Below are 17,341 nucleotides of genomic sequence, written 5' to 3'. Positions count from 1 at the left end.
AGCCCTGCAGGGGCCCAGGGAGAGGATGTGAGAGCGCAGCTGGGAGAAAGCAGTTATAAAACCATTTGGCCTGCCTTTCAGATACGGCCCCTGCGGGAATGGCTTACAAAGGCGTTTCGGCCGAGGATCACAGCCTGCCTGCGCTGAAAGGGTCAAGTCCGGGGTAAAAATTCCGAAACCCGAGGTGTAACCAGATCACGCCGGCAGAGCACTGCATAAGGCCTCGGCAGATATCAGAGGGCCGTGAGGCCTGCGTGACAGCTGCGCTGCTGGGTGGCATCCTGCCTGGTCAGAGCCTGGTCTGCTCTGGGGCCTGGGACGTGAGCCGAGCTGCAGCCACCTGGAGAGCCAGGGTGGTGAGCTCACCTGGTGAGCCCCTGCCCCGGGCACGGTGGCAGACAGACCAGAGGCACACCGCCGGCCTCTCCTCCCAGAGCGGGCAGTCTGGGGTGGTGAAGATAGCAAAACGGGGTGGGCGCACCCCCAGTGAAGGGACTCGCGGCAGGGGTCAACACAGCCATGACCCGGGAGGTACAGATGGGCCTTTCCGAACAGCACCGCTGACAGGGGTGAGAGAACATGTATGGGACCGTGGGGACATTTTAACAGAGAGAGGGGACACCAAAAATGGGGTGCTGGGGGAAGAGACTTAATGGCTCTGTTTGTCCTAGTAGAGTGTCCCCGCTGCCTCAGGCGCATGTGGGCTTTGGGAGAACAAGCAGGAGTGGAGAAGGCGTAGGACTGGGGAAGGGGGGTTGGAGTGGACCCTGAAGGATGGGCGGCAGGACAGGAGGGCCTCCGGGGCAGAGGGAGCCCCGTATCTGGGAAGTGGTCAGGCTGCCAGGCGTGTGGGCGCAGAGGGCACACATGGAGGGCTCCTGGGGGGCTGGCGGAGGAGCGGAGTCTCCTGCTGAAGAGGAGGGAAGGCCTCCCACCGGGACGGGGCCGATGCCCGGAGAGCAGACGCGTGATAGGAGGAGGAAGAAAGCGCCTCCACACCCCGGACCTCACCGTGGAATGCTTCCAGTATAGGATGATTTCGGGGATGTTTTCCACAGGGTGCAGAAGGTGGTAGTCTCGCCACTCATTCCAGTCGATGGTCATCGTGCCGTTTTTATCCATGCTGCAAGACAAGTGCACGCTCGGTTGCCCCGGGTAACAGGCCCGTGTGACAGCTGCACGTTCCCCCTCTCCAGACGAGCCCAGGGCGGCACTGGGCCACCGAGGAAAGCGCGGGAGGTGCCTCTGCCCCAGCGAAGAAGCGAGGTGACTCCACATCCCACCTCGCACCAAAGCGAAAGCGGGACTACCCTGGCCCACGAGAACCCCATTGTGATCAGGCACAGAGGTCAAGGAGGAAAGGAGTCACCGGGGTGACACGGATACTTACTAGGTGACAGGGCCCCAGAAGTGGCCCGTTCGTATTCTGACAGACAGACAAAGGAGGATGCAGAGGAGAGAGGAGAAACACAGATAAGTGCTCGGAGCAGATGTTAGTGAAGCAGGCACACACCACGGCCCAGCACCCAGGGAGCCGGCCAAGAGGCAGCTGTCCCCGACCAGCCGCTTCCGGCCCCAGGGAGCTGGAAAGATGCAGGCAGCAGACGCAGTGCTCTGAAAGCAAATCTGCGCTGATTTCCCGGCAGAGCCACTCTGCTCTCCCGGGGGACCAGGGGGAGCTGTCTGGGGGACAGCACGCCTGACTACAGGGGGGAGAAAAAAGTCCGCATTCTCGGGGAGAAGTCCGCCCTATGTGGGTGCTGAACCTAAGCCCTTCCCCTTCCCCAACAGGCGGAGGCTGCTCCTTGTTTGCCTTTCACCCACTTGAAATCCCCCCAACTAGTCTTTTCTCTTCACAGGTCACCGGTGAGCAGGCACACTTCCAGGTGACCTGTGACTCTGGCCTGGGACTCAGGGAGCGGCTGCTTCTGGGGAGGGGCTGCCTTGCCTGCTCATGGCGTCAAACCACCAGAAGCCAAAGTTCAGAGCAACTGGGTCAACACAGTGAATAGCGCCACGCAGCTGGTCCAAGAATGTCTCTTTCATCACACGTTTGTTAAACCAGATAGAGGCTGACGCAGCTCTTACCTCTTGAGAATCTTCTCGGCCTGCTGTTCGGATATCTTGACTCCCAGGTCCCGCAGGGACTGCATGATCTCCTGGGCATCGATCCGGCCTGCCGACAAGAAAGGCTTCAGCCAGAGGCCAGGCCCGCCAGAGGCCCGAGTCCGCGGCGGCTGCCGGCCCTGAAGGCAGCGCTCACCATCATTCTTGCCTTTTTTTTTTTTTTTAAAAGATGTTATTTATTTGACAGATTTCACAAGTAGGCAGAGAAGCAGGCAGAGAGAGATGAGGAAACAGGCTCCCTGCTGAGCAGAGAGCCCGACGAGGGGCTTGATCCCAGGACCCTAAGATCATGACCTGAGCTGAAGGCAGAGGCTTAACCCAATGAGCCACCCAGGCGCCCCTCACCATCATTCTTCTTGTCCAAACTCTTGAACACCAGTCTCAGCTTCTTCTCGTGATCCTGGAGATAATGGACAAACTCTTCAAAGTCGAGCTGCCCATCGAGGTCTTTATCTCCAGCTTGCACAATTTTCTACAAAACAAAAGTTAAGGTTTCATCCTTGAGTTTGTGCCCCAGCTTTCCTTCTTCTACAGGGTGCCCCGTCCCCAGGAAACAATTGTGCCAACCTGGGAACAGAGGTGGCCCCAAGGATCTGAGGCGCTTCCTCTGCTCTATTCCCCAAGCCACCATTTGGATCCCAGAGGCCTGACCAGAACCCAAGGCAAAAGTCCACCTTGCTTCCCTCATAAGCAAAGAGGAAAAAGGCACCCCCAGGAGGTGCCCTTCAGACACAGGCCAGCAGTGGCCGGCTTGGCATATACTCATCCCAGGTGTCCTGAAGACTAACTTACTGTACAACCAAGGTCAGCCGTGTGGCTCCCCTACAGCCGTGTCCCTGGCGACCGGCCTCGGCCTGCATGCTCCCTGCCCAAATGTGGGGACAGCCTTGGGCACTCCAGACGCCATCAGGAATGCTGCAGCTTGCTTTTTATCCCCAATGTGGCACCGGCCCAAGAACAAATGGGTGACCAGGATAAAGGTACGGGGGCAGGGCTGGCCCCTGCCAATGCCTGCGTGGCAGAAACACTGCCAGAGGACCCCAGTAGGAGCCAAGGGAGACTATTCTTGGGCATGGGCTTATGGGCACTGCCGGCCTCTGATCACAGGGGAGCCAGATGACATAACCGACCTCAGCTCCCTTGAGCAGGTACCAAAAAGCAGGCCAGCTCTTAGTAGTTTCCAGACCCAAGAAGGCTTGAAGAGACCCCTTGGACAGAACTCTGTGCCTACTCTTAGAGGTGAGCTTGGTACAGTGGCTGCAGTTTTGTATGCTCAGCCCCTGGAAATTCTCCCCAAACCAGTAAGCCCTTGGCCTGTGCCACAGGCCTGCTAAATAAAGGCTTGACCCCTAGTACCCTGCTGAATCCTCTCAAGCAGCTCTAGGAGGCAGATAATGTCATTCCCCCTATTTTTACAAAGAAGGAAACAAGCTCAGAAAGGTTAAGTAATTTATCCAAGGTTACACAGCCAGGGTGGTGGGCGGGATTCAAGCTGGGCCTGTTGGGACTCCAGAGCCACCTCCCTGGAGATCCTGCTGCCACCCTAAAAGTTAATCTCAAGAAGGAAGGTGACACACATGAGTCACTGCAACCTAGCAACACCCCCAAATCCGGACTGTGAACCTCCTAAGGCAAATGGTCATAGATTTCCTGTGTTGCCCAATTCTTTCGGTGAGAAACAGGCTCACTAGGGACAAACCAGTACGGCTTTAAAAGTATCTGAGCCAGGCGGTTTGGAAAGGGATAGACCATTGGTGAGCCGGTGCTCTCCACGGATTATGATCATGGTTGCTCTCTGAACCACCTGATGGCCCTGTATGACTGCTCAGCCACTAAGGGTACGAGGAGGAGGCCTGGACAGACACCATGTCACCTAACATGATCCAAAGAACAACGCCAGGGGTGTGGCTGGAATGTGAGACAGAGGCTGGCACGTATTTTATCTGCTATCTGGAGTTAACTTCCTGCCGACATCTGTGCTCTCCGCCAAGAATGGTACAAATTACATATAGGGTTATCATTCTAGATTTATGGCAGGAGTGGAAATAGAATCTAGGAGGCGAATGTTAGGCACAGAGCTCTTTGGTATCTGGGCTGCTCTGCCACCAACGCGATCCACGTGCCTTCATGGGGGTGGGTATCCTGTATGCAGAGAACCCAAGGATGCGTTCACTGCAGTGGACTTCAAGACATTCTCAAAGTCCTTGCTTCTACCTCCCAACCACCTGGCCTACTTTCTGTCTTCTTCCTAGGATATGGGAACCACCGGCACACCACCCGACCTCCACTGCCATCACGAGCAGTGGTGGACAGCACAAGATCTGATTAACAGACAAGTCAGGATGCCTCTTTTGGAGGCAAGGAACCCCCCCCCCCCCCAACCCCGGGAGCCATTTCCCCACCTTTAAAAAATCTCCTTTTTTCCGCCCCCCCCCCCCCCCCCCCGAAAGTTAGTCTGGCAAGGCTTCCCCCTCCCCAGGACACAGTCCGGCCAGGCCAGCTCCAGCCTGCGTGGCTCCGGTTTCAAGCCCTGGGGCTCCAACAGGAGCTTCTCTGCCTCTCCCTCCCCCAGCGCTGAGAAACGGCCCCACAGTGGCTGGGCTGTGCCCCCCTTCCAGGCCCTGTATTTCTCTGGAATTCCCATCAGCCTCCCCCCACCCCCAATCCGCGGCAGAAGAATTCCTTTCCATCTCCCACAGGTATCTTCCCAGTAATTCCGGCCTTCCTTGGAAGTCATATGAAAGCCAGTCATTCACGTGACGTGACAGGACATAACCCCTTCCCGGCTACAGCCACAGGACAACTGGGGAAAGAACTTGCACATTTCAGACATTCTTTCCCTTTGGCAGGGTTGGGGAGGGGTGCAGTTCGCGCACGCGCACTCTACTACCACTCCCGCATGCACGTGGCCCACCCCTGCAGGCGCGCGCCGCTGCCCCAGACCTGCTTCCACTGGCGGTAGGTGGAGAACTCCTGGGAGGGGATGAAGACGCTGAGTTTGAAGATGGACTTCAGCTCGGTGGGGAGCCCCTTGGACTCAAAGTACTGGAACTCGGTCTGGGTCTCCCCGATGAGCGGCACGTACAGGCACAGGCAGAGCATGCTGACTGGGAGCCGGGCGCGCGGGGCGGAGGGGAGCCGGGGAACGCCGCCCGGGCAACACACTTGCTCCAGGGAAGCCGGGGCGCAGCTGTCATTGGCGACTCAGGTCCTGCCCTTTTACTTAATAGAGAAAAGCCGGCCTGGGGGAAGTCCTGCCCGCAGCCAATGAGCGCCGGCCCCGCGAGGAGGCGGCGATTGCTCAAGGGAGGGAGGGGGCGGGGGTGTGTAAAGATCAGGACTGACGTCACGGGTGCCCCAAGTTAACTCTTCGGAAGCAGGCCAGGCCGAGGGAGAGTTCGGCCCCAACGAACCTTCACCCTCCGCTGCCAAGCCCTCCAGATGAACAAACAGCCCTCAGACTGTTTTTCCACAAGGTCCCCAAACGCGTCACACGATACAATGGTTTTCTCCCCTTTGTCAATCATTCCCAGCAGAAAAATTAGTGGAAGGACAGACCGAGTCGATGATCGCTGGAAAGGGGCCCAGTTTAGCTGTGAGGGTAGAAGCCCGCGGTGGCTGCCTGGGACCTGGGGCCCCAGTCATCCTGCAACTGGCCCCACGGGGGTCTTGGGCCCATTCATCGGCAGGGGAGCTGCCCCAGAGTCGGCTGAGCCCTGAACTCGGACTGCGTGGGCCACCAGCCTTCTAGCTGGTTCCAGAGACCTTTTCCAGGCCACTCTGCAATGTGAGCACCTTAGAAGCAACCGATTCCCCTGCAGGCTTCCCCTGGGGTCCTGCAAGCACCCAGGAGCTGACATGATGGGGGCAGAACGGCCCCTCACCAAAGGTGGTTGTGTAGAGGGACTCCCTAGAAGCACTGATCTGGGGGAAGCCGGGCCCTCCTGTAAAGACTCCAGACACCTTCAGAGCCCGCTCTCAGAACATTTCTAAGTTCAGTACAGTCAAAGCTTTCTGGCCTCGGTCTCTGCTATTCAGGAGGGAAGTTGTAAATTTTAAACTAATTAAATGAAATTAAAAATCCAGTCCTGAGTTGTGTGACCACATTTCAGGTGCTCCGCAGCACACGGACTCACTGAGCATCTCCACCACACAGAAAGTTCTACTGGGCAACATGGCTCTAGAACACCCCTTTGACGTAAGGATAAAAGAAAAATCTCAGGTCCTGGAAAGTCACATTTGGGATATCACTTAAGGGTGATCCTCTCCAAGCCAGCCTACCATCTCCACATCATCCCTTCCCCACAGAAGATGTCAGGAGATCTGTGCTGCGGAGGCAGACCGCGTCACAGAGATGTTCCCTCTATGGTGAACCACTTCCTAATATAGACTAAATCTCACTACCAGGATGGATAAAAATGGATGGTTATAATTTGGAAATCACCAAAGTAAAAGGAACTTAATTTGCTCAAAAGCTTCTTGTTAAGAACTAGAAAAAAGGATTTTAAAATAAGATGTTGGATGGGGCACCTGGGTGGCTCAGTTGGTTAAGTGTCTGCCTTCAGCTCAGGTCATGATCCCAGGGTCCTGGGATCCTTGCAAGGGGCTCCTTACTTAGCGGAGAGTCTGCTTCTCCCTTTCTCTCTCCCTCTGCCTCTTCCCCCGCTCCTGCTCATTCTCAAATTAAAAAAAGAAAAAAAAGAAAAAAAGAAAAAAAAATGTTGGGGCACCTGGCTGGCTCAGTGGGAAAAGCAGGTGACTCCTGATCTCTGAGTTGTTGAATTCAAGCCCTACACTGGGTATAGAGATTAAATAAATAAAACTTAAAAAAATAAGATGTTGATGCTTAAATGCAGCATTATGAAACATCTGAGTAACGTACATGACATGTCAGCCCTTCTGAAAGAGATTTGATGATGAGTTTGTAAAGAAAGGTCTTGGGCTGCACGGGGAGGGGCCAGTGAGGAATCTGGAGACAGCTGGGGTAATCCACCTCTCTGCTCAGCCTCCACCCAAGTCCATGACACTCTGCTATCTCTTCAACTACCCCATCCAGAACTTCTGGTTCAGGGCTATATTCATGTACAACTTATCTCTGCTACTGGGGGGGTCCTTGAAGGCAGAAGGCTATGGTTTTGAACCTCTGTACCTTGACTTGCGCATGGAAGGTGCTGAGTAAGAGCTTCTGAATGAGTGAAGCCAGTGGCAGGCCTTTAAGACCCCAGGAAACAAACTTGACCGCCCCCGGTGAAGACCTAAAGTGTGTTTTTCTGAGTGTCTGCAGTTGCCGGAATATTTTATCCACCTCAACAAAATCATGTATTGTTCTTTTTATTTTAAAGGAGGTTCACCTGGGGGTGGCTCAGTCGGTTAAGATCTGCCTTCAGCTTAGGCCATGATCTCAGGGTCCTGGGATTGAGCCCCACACTGGGCTCTCTGCTTGGCGGGGAGCCTGCTTCGCTCTCTCCCTCTCTCAAATAAATCAATAAAATCTTAGGGGGGAAAAAAGGAGGTTCACATTTATAGGGTGCCTGGCTGGCTGGGTTGGTAGAGCATGTGATTCTTGATCTCAGGGTCTTGAGTTTGAGCCCCATGTTGGGTGGAGAGATTACTTAAAAATAAAATTAAAGAAAAAAGGAGGTTCACATTTAAAAATAGAAGAGCTACATTTTGAAATGCGGATCTTCCTTTGTTAAATTATTCATGTTTGCCTCTGAAACAAAAATAAGCTGGAGAGGGTACCTGGGTGGCTCAGTGGGTTAAAGGCTCTACCTTCGGCTCAGGTCATGATCTCAGGGTCTTGGGATCGAGCCCCACATCGGGCTCTCTGCTCCGCGGGGAGCCTGCTTTCTCCTCTCTCTCTCTGCCTGCCTCTCTGCCTACTTGTGATCTCTGTCTGTCAAATAAATAAATAAATAAATAAGCTAAGCTAGAGAGATGCTGAAGGTATCTCATTTTACTGATGACAGCAGTCATTCCAACACAATACGGCAAGCATTCTGACTGAAAAGTTGTTTCAACTTGGAGATGCTTTTCTTAATAAACTGTATTTTTCAAATCATTCTGGTAAACAGAACCGCAACGCTGAATTTTTCTTTGTGTACTACTGAGCTTTCTTCTTCTTTTTTTTTTAAAGATTTTATTTATTTGACAGACAGAGATCACAACACCAAATAAAAGTGAAACCTATATTCTGTACTTTGGGGGAAACTTACTAAAGCATTATCAGATAAGAGCATCTGTTTTCAAGGAGGGGAAAAAACCAGGATGAAACCCCAATTGTAACAAAGCTCATTACTCCACAGACCAATGGCATCATGGGGTCAAGAAATGTCCTCCGCAAAGCTCTGTGTGTGCTTGTCAAAATGTTATTTTACAATGCTAACGTTAATTCTACTCCAATGTTAATTTTAAGGGTGCAAACGTATTTTCATTGTGCAACTGAGAGAGAGTCCAACAGACTGTCTTCATTGGACAAACGTGAATTGGTGTTTGCTTATTTATTTAAACCACCCCTCCTCCTGAGTCTCATAGGTCACGCAGAATTCCACTTGCGCACAGAAATTCTGGAAATTCTGCCCAAGTGAGCCAATCTCTAGGTACCTGGGATCCACGGTGAGTGCTGTATTCCCGGGATTATAGACAGCGGGGCCCACAGGAGGTCCTCGGGTCGCCCCTTAAGCTGAGATGAGCAAACAGACTTGGAGAGGTGACCTGGCTCACCCAGCTCTTGTTACGTCCATGTAAAACGGCACCCAAACCTGATACCGCCAAAAAGATTTTCGAAGTCGGTTTCCAAAGAAAGCCTGTAAGCCTGACGTGGAGAATTACAGTAAGTAAGCAAAACGTCATACCGAAAGGTGGCAGGTATGTGGGAAAGGTGTGATCGGAGCAGGTTCAAGCTTAGGCTTAGCTAGCAAACAACACAAGAGCCCATCAGTGTCACAGCTTCTGACTGCACAGAGGGGAAATACCAATACGAAAGATTAAAGCAAGGCTCAAGTTCGGTTCCTCCCGAAGCTTGAGTTCGGTTCCTCCCGATTTACGCCAGCTCACAGTGTCCTGTGTCGTCCCTGTCCTCGTCCTGCCGGCTACCGTTCTTTTCTGCTCTTTTTGCTTATTCTAATTTTGTGACCCAGATCTACTTTCGCTGGTCTCTGCTGATGTCCATTCCTATAACAACTAACATACAGAAACAGTCCCTGAGGATCCAGTGCTATCGGGTTCCATGTCCTCTGTTAAGACAGAAGTCCTCTCTCTGGCATCCTGTCCCCCTCGAATCCACCAATGCCACTACAAGTCGTCCCTGTTCTACCATGCGGGTTCAGGCGCCGAAACAGGTGCTTCCTATCAGTGCAAAGCACCATGAGTAAGAACAGGGCAGGTAGAGTACCTTTGGGAGTGTGGCATTAGGTCATAAGGTATCTTCCCCCTCCCCTGCAATGACTCAGACCAAGCCAAAAAAATTAATATGGGAGGGAGCCCCACCCACCCGTAAGGCTCTCGAACCTCACTGGCCAGTGCCGGCAGGAGTGTCATTTGATGATCGGGTTGCCATGACAGCCCAGGGTTGCTGGTTTCCAATGAAACCTGCCTACCCTTGGCAATTAGACACACAATGAGCAAAATTCTCGGAGCTCCTGAGAAGACAGCCCCTCAGGATTTGCAAGCTTGAATGCCGCTGAGGGCGCCTCTCGCTCCACACTAATGGCTTTCTTCTCCAACTGCAGATTAACTGTAAAACAAAGATAAAGGGGGAAAACTGGAACAGTTCCTAGAATAAAAGCCTGCAGGAACCTGACTCACCAGCAGACATATTTCAAAGGGGGAAGTGAGGGCAAAACAAAGTAGCGCAGTTGGAGAGGGGGGAAGCTGAGAACCCAGGGCGACGTGTCTATAAGGTTTCCGCAGCGTTCTCCTGAAGGAGACAGCGAGGCCAGGTCCCCTCGGCCAGTGATCACAAACCCCAAAGCCCACCGTTCAGAGTCACTGCAGCCGGCGGGCAAGGCCACACACTGCAGGGACACACTAGTCTGACTGTCAGTTTATCCGCAAAATGCTCCTGCTATCCCAGGTCTCAGTCTATCTGCTTTTAAAGAGTCCACATTGCCCAGATGTGCCTACTTTCTTGCTTCAAACCAAACTGCTGATCTGTCGCCGTCCCCCCCGCCCCCCAAGCTGATCCATCAAACTCTTGGGGAGAGTGGGTTAGTGAAAGATGTGGGTTTCTGGCTCAGCCCCATGGCCCTTGACTGGCAGGCCAGGAGTGAAGCTGTTCAGAACACAAAGTCCTGATGTGAGGCCACCCGGGGGGAGGGCTGGCAAGAGACGCCAGGATGAGTTTGGGAAATGGAGCAGTCCCAAAGTCCAGAGTAGGGGAATTTAGAAGGGAGCCGGCCAATCCTCGGATCATAAGGCAAGCAGGTCTGGAAATATAAAAGCTCCTTACAGAGGAGAGCACCACTGCTATTTCTGAGCTCATTCCAGGATGACAGATAGGTAGAAAGTGACAGGGTTCGAAGCACACCTCAGGGAAAACACAGACTCTGAGATCCACGCTGATCCACGCTGATCAGGATGAGGTGGGGGGAGGCTGGAGGGTGGAGCAACGACAATGACAACGGACAGACAGGGACACACGGACACCGAGGCTTCTCCTCTAAGCTCACACCTAAATGACCACAGAAGCTGTGGCATCCAAAGTCCGTCCCACTGAGCAAAGGATAACAATTCAATTCAAGCCAACATTTTGGGGGAATCTACAATGTGCCAGACACAGGGAAGAACCTCTTTCCCTCTTCTAGTTCATTTTTGTCCTGAGGAGAATAGATTCAAAATAACCAGAACTCAGGAGGTCAGCAAGGTCGCTCCTAATGCAGGCAGGAGAAATCCAGGGCAAACCGCACTTCCCAGTCTAATCCCGAGAACGCCACTGGTCCCGTGAAGACTGCTTTCTTAAAGTGAAGTGAGGCAGGTACAGGGCAAAGTCCCACACAGATCAGGGGTGACATGTCCCTACCCCTCTGTAACTGTTTAATCCTGGGAAAACTACCCAATCTTTCTGCACCTGTTTCCTCATCCATGAAACAGGGGTGTTTACTACTTACCTCAGCTCTTGGGGAGATGAGGTGAGATATCCCATGCTCAGAGTGTGAGATGAACGGGAGGTTCTAGCACTCAGTGGACCCACAGACCCATGAGGGGCACTGGCCTCCGTACCTTGAGACTCCAGCCTTTCCTCTGACTCTTCCTCCCACTGCCTTCCTTGCAGACCCAAAGGCAAGGGGTCTGACCTTAGGGATGCAGGACAGGCTGGCCCTCCCCAGCTGCAGGCAGTTGGGCTCAACTCTGAAGATCCTCCCTGCATTGTTCAGACAGGCTAAGACATAAGACACACTGTCCTCGTTTGTCTCTTCCTTTCAAATGGCTCTCTGGGGCCAAACTGACAAATCCTAGCGTAAATCCTCTACTGCCTTCAGCCTTCCTTCCCCAAATGGCCATACCGAAGCAGTCATGGTAGGGTGATAAAGCTTTTACTGTGGCCATAGGAAGATTCTAGACTGAAGACTTGGGCTTCTTCATTGTCTAACACTTCTGCCCAGCCTCCGATTCCAAACTGATTGATCTCTAAGTCTTCTCTTCCTCCCCACACTCCAGTTTTCTCCAGGAAACCGATCCTGGACCAGCCCCTAAAGTAGGAGGTCCTCGAGGTTGCCATTACCTTAGGAAACTGCTCTGCGGGTCCAACCACCAGCAAAATGGTGGGTCTCTTTTCCGTGGCCTCAGCCCTTCCGTCCTGTTTTCCCAAAAAGCTCGACATCTGGTCTCCCTGAGCTGGAGCCGGGGTGCCTCTGACTTCATTACTGGTCCCCTCTCTGGAGCCTTGGCACCCAGCGCTAGGGAGAAAGCTAGACAGAAAATGCCACAGCAGCTGCAGCATCACGGCTTCCTCCCAGTGTCGCCGGCGGTGACTGTCCACTTTGGAGGAGGGATGTGACCACAATATCAAGGATCTCTGGCTACACGGCTGCTTGGAAGGCTAGCCTGGGGAGCTGTATGGCTGGAAGCTCTGCATGCAGTGGCTGTTTCCTGCTCTTTCAAATTTGCTAGCACGGCTGTCCTGTCTGGCCTGAGAAGTCGCTCACTCTGCGAGAGCCCCGCCACCGGGCTGCTGGCAACGAGAGCGCGGCTGGAGCTTCTTCAATAAAAACTCCCCTTTGCAGGTGGACGGTGATCAAATGTGTGGCTTTTTTTCCAAAAGGAAAAAGCAATAGCCCCACTGATCTCTCCTGGAGGCAGCAGCGACTTGGAGCTCCCAATTATGCAGCAGTCCTCGCTCCACTAATGATCATCACCCCTGCGGGGACCCGAGCACCCCGTCCGCATTCTCACTGCAGCGGGGCGCGGCCAATCGCCTCGGCCGACACTGCCGAGTTCATTCTCCCACCGGCAACGTCCCTCCAATCACGGGCCGCCGATTCCCTGCATGCAGCCGGCGGTTCTGCAGGGAGGTGCCGATGGCAACCTCCAGCCGCCCGAGCCTCCTAGCTCTCGGAATCCTCCCTGCACTGGCTCCCCGCAGGAGCCCCACTCCCTCCTCTCCCACGACATTCACCCTTAAGATTAACCAGATCAGGAGACCCTAGCAACACTTCCTGACCCATCTAGCGACACTCTTCTAGCTCCATTATCTCATTCTCTCCAACTGTGCGGAACACAATGCACGCCAGACCAGCTACTCCTTCTCCCGTGTCTTCCTCTGCACCATGAGCTGCTTGGGGGACCAGTCACACATCTACCCCTAGGACCCAGAACCAGGCACAGATGCAGTCTGTAGATTGGACTGAGTCAATGTTCATGAATAAAAAGGACTTCATATTTGGGCATCTGCTTCTTAATTTACCAGCTGACAAATGCAGGGACCAGTATCCTTCACAAAAGTCACTCTTTGATACGGTGTTCACAACCATTATTTTAAAAACACAAACACCGGGGGCACCTGGGTGGCACAGTCGGTTAAGCATCTGAGTCCTTTGGCTCAGGTCATGCTCCCAGAGTCCTGGGATCAAGTCCCACACTGGGCTCCTTGCTCAGTGGGGAGCCTGCCTCTGTCTCTGCTTGTGCATGGGCTCGCTCTCTTTCACTAATAAATAAATAAATAAATAAATAAATAAATAAATAAAATCTTTAAAAATATATGTGTATCTTTTTTTTTTAAAGATTTTATTTATTTATTTGACAGACAGAGATCACAAATAAGCAGAGAGGCAGGCAGAGAGAGAGGAGGAAGCAGGCTCCCTGCAGAGCAGAGAACCCGATGTGGGGCCCCATCCCAGGACTCTGGGATCATGACCTGAGCCGAAGGCAGAGGCCTTAACCCACTGAGCCACCCAGGTGCCCCTATGTATATCTTTTTAAATGAGAAAAGCAAGGTGCAGAAGAAAGGGGATAATATGCTACCATTGATTTCTCAATGTGTATTTAACAATTACCTCTGGAAAGACACACTAAAAATTGAAGAGACGGTCTGGGGCCCTTGTGGGTTTGAGGGGAGAAAGGCAGATGGGAGATTTATTTTCAATGAATAGCCTTAGATCTTGTGAAACTGAATCACACGCATGTATGACCAGGGATGCAAACATATGAACATCCATACAGTTACTTAAAAAGAAAACATGAGAGTGAAAGTAAGATGGTGAAGCTTGGTCTGAAAACTGAGGGGCCAGTGTCAACTGCCCCATCATGGACACATAGAATGACATCATCTCAAAGTAGTTCTGTGCATTGCCTGCATATGTAGTCTTTGGAGCCAGAGCCCAGGTTTAAATCCTGGCCATCACTTACTCCTTGTGTGAATGACCTTGGTTATGTTACTTTAGTTCTCTGTGCTTTAATATGTGTATGTGCAAGATGGGGATATTAAAAGAACTGTATTGTTACTTCACAGAATTGGTTAAAGTTTAAATTAGGTAATTCTCTCCCTCTGCCCCCTCTGCCCCTCTGCCGCTCCATAAATCTTAAAAAACAGTACATACTAGCTATTTTATTTTATTTTCTTCAAGATTTTTATTAAGATTTTATTTATTTACTTGACAGAGAGAGATCACAAGTAGGCCAGCGGGGGGGCGCGGGGGGAAGCAGGCTCCCCGCTGAGCAAAGAGCCTGATGCGAGGCTCAATCCCAGGAACCTGAGAGCATGACCTGAGCCAAAGGCAGAGGCTTAACCCACTGAGCCACCCAGGCGCCCCTATTTTATTTTTTAAAAGATTTTTATTTTTAAGTCATCTCTACACCCAACATAGGGCTCGAACTCACAACCCAGAGATCAAGAGTAGCATGCTCTATTGACTGAGTCAACCATCGCCCCCATACTAGCTATTTTATTATCCAGAAAATGACTGTGAGTTCATTTTGTAGTTTTAATTATACATAATTATGGAATTATGTCATTTTAATACCAAAGAAGAGTCAGCCCAGAGCCCCAAACCCTAAACAAGTAATCCTTTCATGAAGATGGATCTTGTTTTTAGGCACTGAAGGTCTGGTGAATTGGACATGGTGGTGTTTTGGGCCCCCACCTGCTAACACAAGAGAAATCCCTTTCGTAGGAGATTATTGGCGTTTCATTTTAACGGACTCTTTCATCCCACAGAACTGAGTAAAATCTTGGGGGCTTCCAGCCAAGATGGAGTAACAGGGACGGAGGAGTCACCTTTCTGCCCACAGGCAACCAGAGACAGTGACTCCTGAGAGAGCCCCACACAGATGAGGCAGGCCCTGCAACCGTCCCAGTTTCCTGGCTGGAGTTTCCAGGCTATGGTGCAGGGAGCGGGTGCCCGGGCAGAGCCCAGGCACCAGCCCAGCCCAGCCCGCTCGGCAGCCAGAGCAGGACAGCTACTGGGGAGGAAGGAATGCACAGACAGCAAGCTCTGGGGAGCTGCTTAGAGTGCCTTACAGTCATGATGCAGGTATGTGAGGACACTGATCAAGGGTGGCAGAAGAACTATCCAAAGGCATCCTGTTCCCACCAGCCAGAGAGGAAAAACCTCATAACCTAGGGAGGGTCAGGAAGGGTTTGTAGAGGACTTCGCCTCCGTACTGGGGCAAAAACTGGCCCTCGGCTACATGCTATTCTGGCCCCATGAATAAAGCTTGAAGCAGCGAGCCCTGAGAAAGTCAGATGGTTTCCAAATAACTGCATTCCAGAAAAAAGCTCAAGAATATTCATAGGAATATGAGAGTGTCTAGAAACCAACAAGATAAAATCCACTAAAAAAAATGAACAGGAATGCAAAGTAGCAGGAAATGACCCACTATGAGGACAGAGATCAAGCAGCTGGAACTGGCCCAGAACTGATGTGCATTGGACGCCTGGGTGGCTTAGTTGGTTAGGCGTCTGCCTTTGGCTCAGGTCATGATGCCAGGGTCCTGGGATTGAGTCCCATATCAGGCTCCTTGCTCAGCAGGGAGCCTCCTTCTCCCCCTGCCTGCAATTCCCCCTGCCTGTGCTCTCTGACAAAAAAATAAATAAGATCTTTTAAAAAAAAGAGAGAGAGAGAAAGAATAGAAACGAAAGTACAGTTTGGGGGAGGGCGCCTTGGTGGCTCAGATGGTGAAGCATCTGCCTTGGGCTCAGGTCATGATCTCCAGGTCCCTGGATAAGCCCCATATGGGGCTCGCAGTTCAGCGGGGAGGCCGCTTCCCCCTCTGCCTCTCCCCACTGCTGGTGCTCTTTGTCTCTTTCTCTCAAATGAAAAAATAAAATCTTTAAAAATATTTTATTTTATTTTTGAAGATTTTATGTATTTATTTGACACAGAGAGAGATCACACGTAGGCAGAGAGACAGGCAGAGAGGGAGAAAGGGAAGCAGGCTTCCCGCCGAGCAGAGAGCCCAATGCAGGGCTTGATCCCAGGAGCCTGAGATCATGACCTGAGCCGAAGGCAGAGGCTTTAACCCGCTGAGCCACCAGGCACCCCTAAAAATATTTTAAAAAGAAAATACAGTTGGTCCTTGAACAATGCAGCAGGTTGAGGCACCGACCCTTGCACAGTCAAAAATCTACTTCTGACCCCCCCAAAACTGAACAGCCTACTGTCTACCGGAACCCTTACTGGTAACAGCAATAGCTGATGAACACATATTGTTTGTTGTACGTATTATATACTGTAGTGTTACAATAAAGCTAGAGAAAAGCAAATGTTATTAAGAAAATCTTAAGGGGCAGCTGGATGGCTCAGATGGTTGGGCGTCTGCCTTCAGTTCTGGGTCATGATCTCTGGGTTCTGGGATCGAGCCCCATATGGGGCTCCTGGCTGGCTCTGCAGGGAGCCTACTTGTCTCTGTCCCTCTCCTGTGTGCTCTCTCAAATGAATGAATAAAATCTTAAAAAAAAAAAAAGAAAGAAAATCATAAGGAAGAGATAATACATTCAAAATACTATGCTATATTTATTTTCTTTCAAGAAAATCCACGTAGAAGTGGACCTGTGCAATTCAAACCCACCTTGTTTGAGGCTCAGCTGTATACTAAGATTCTTTTTTTTTTTTTTTTAAGATTTTATTTATTTATTTGAGAGAGAGCATGAGCGAGGAGAAGGTAAGAGGGAGAAGCAGACTCCCCATGGAGCTGGGAGCCCGATGCGGGACTTGATCCTGGGACTCCAGGATCATGACCTGAGCTGAAGGCAGTCGTCCAACCAACTGAGCCACCCAGGCGTCCCATGATTCTTAAACTATTAAGATAGTATCAGTTAAGTTAAGGTTGGCCATGATACGTTAAAGATGTATATGTTATTATAATCTCTAAAGCTACGTAGGAAAGAGAGGGTTGGCCTGTAAGCCAAGGAAAGAGACAAAATGGAATCATAGATCATACTCAACTGACCAAAAAGAAGGGAAAAATTAAAGGAACAAAGAACAGATGAGACAAACAGAGCACAACAGCGGACCAAAAAAAAAAAAAAAAAAAATCCAAAAACCAAAAACACCACACACACACACACACACACACACACACACGCACGCACAGCAAGATGGTAGATTCAAACCCAAACATATCAGTAGCAACAGTAGATATAAGTGGTCTAAACATCCCATTTAAAAGGTAGAGAATGGGGGCGCCTGGGTGGCTCAGTCTTTAAGTGTCTGACTTTCGCTCAGGTCATGATCCCAGGGTCCTGGGATTGAGTCCTGCATCGGGTCTCCCTGCTTGG

General features: G+C 51.4%; 1 protein-coding gene across 9 annotated transcripts in view; it reads right to left on the bottom strand.

Moving 5' to 3' along the window:
* Window positions 1-17,341, bottom strand: part of SLC25A25 (solute carrier family 25 member 25) — a 34,195-nt gene that overhangs the window by 6,105 nt on the left and 10,749 nt on the right. Inside the window, exons 1-5 of one of the 9 annotated variants that reach the window (XM_032865961.1) lie at window positions 11,849-12,507; window positions 2,473-2,599; window positions 2,089-2,179; window positions 1,391-1,426; window positions 1,012-1,123 (exon numbers count right to left, since the gene is read on the bottom strand). In XM_032865961.1, the coding sequence (XP_032721852.1) occupies window positions 1,012-1,123; window positions 1,391-1,426; window positions 2,089-2,179; window positions 2,473-2,599; window positions 11,849-12,067 (585 nt within the window). In that variant the 5' untranslated portion in view covers window positions 12,068-12,507. Of the gene's footprint in view, window positions 1-1,011; window positions 1,124-1,390; window positions 1,427-2,088; window positions 2,180-2,472; window positions 2,600-5,070; window positions 5,293-11,848; window positions 12,508-17,341 lie in introns of those variants that run through there. The other 8 variants (XM_032865955.1, XM_032865957.1, XM_032865959.1 and 5 more) reach the window with 8 other exon arrangements.

Source organism: Lontra canadensis, unplaced genomic scaffold, assembly GCF_010015895.1.
Source record: "Lontra canadensis isolate GAN:19392208 unplaced genomic scaffold, GSC_riverotter_1.0 scaffold30, whole genome shotgun sequence".
Lineage (NCBI taxonomy): Eukaryota > Metazoa > Chordata > Mammalia > Carnivora > Mustelidae > Lontra > Lontra canadensis.
Note: the sequence above shows the minus strand (reverse complement) of the source record. Positions and strands in the feature narration are given on the sequence as shown.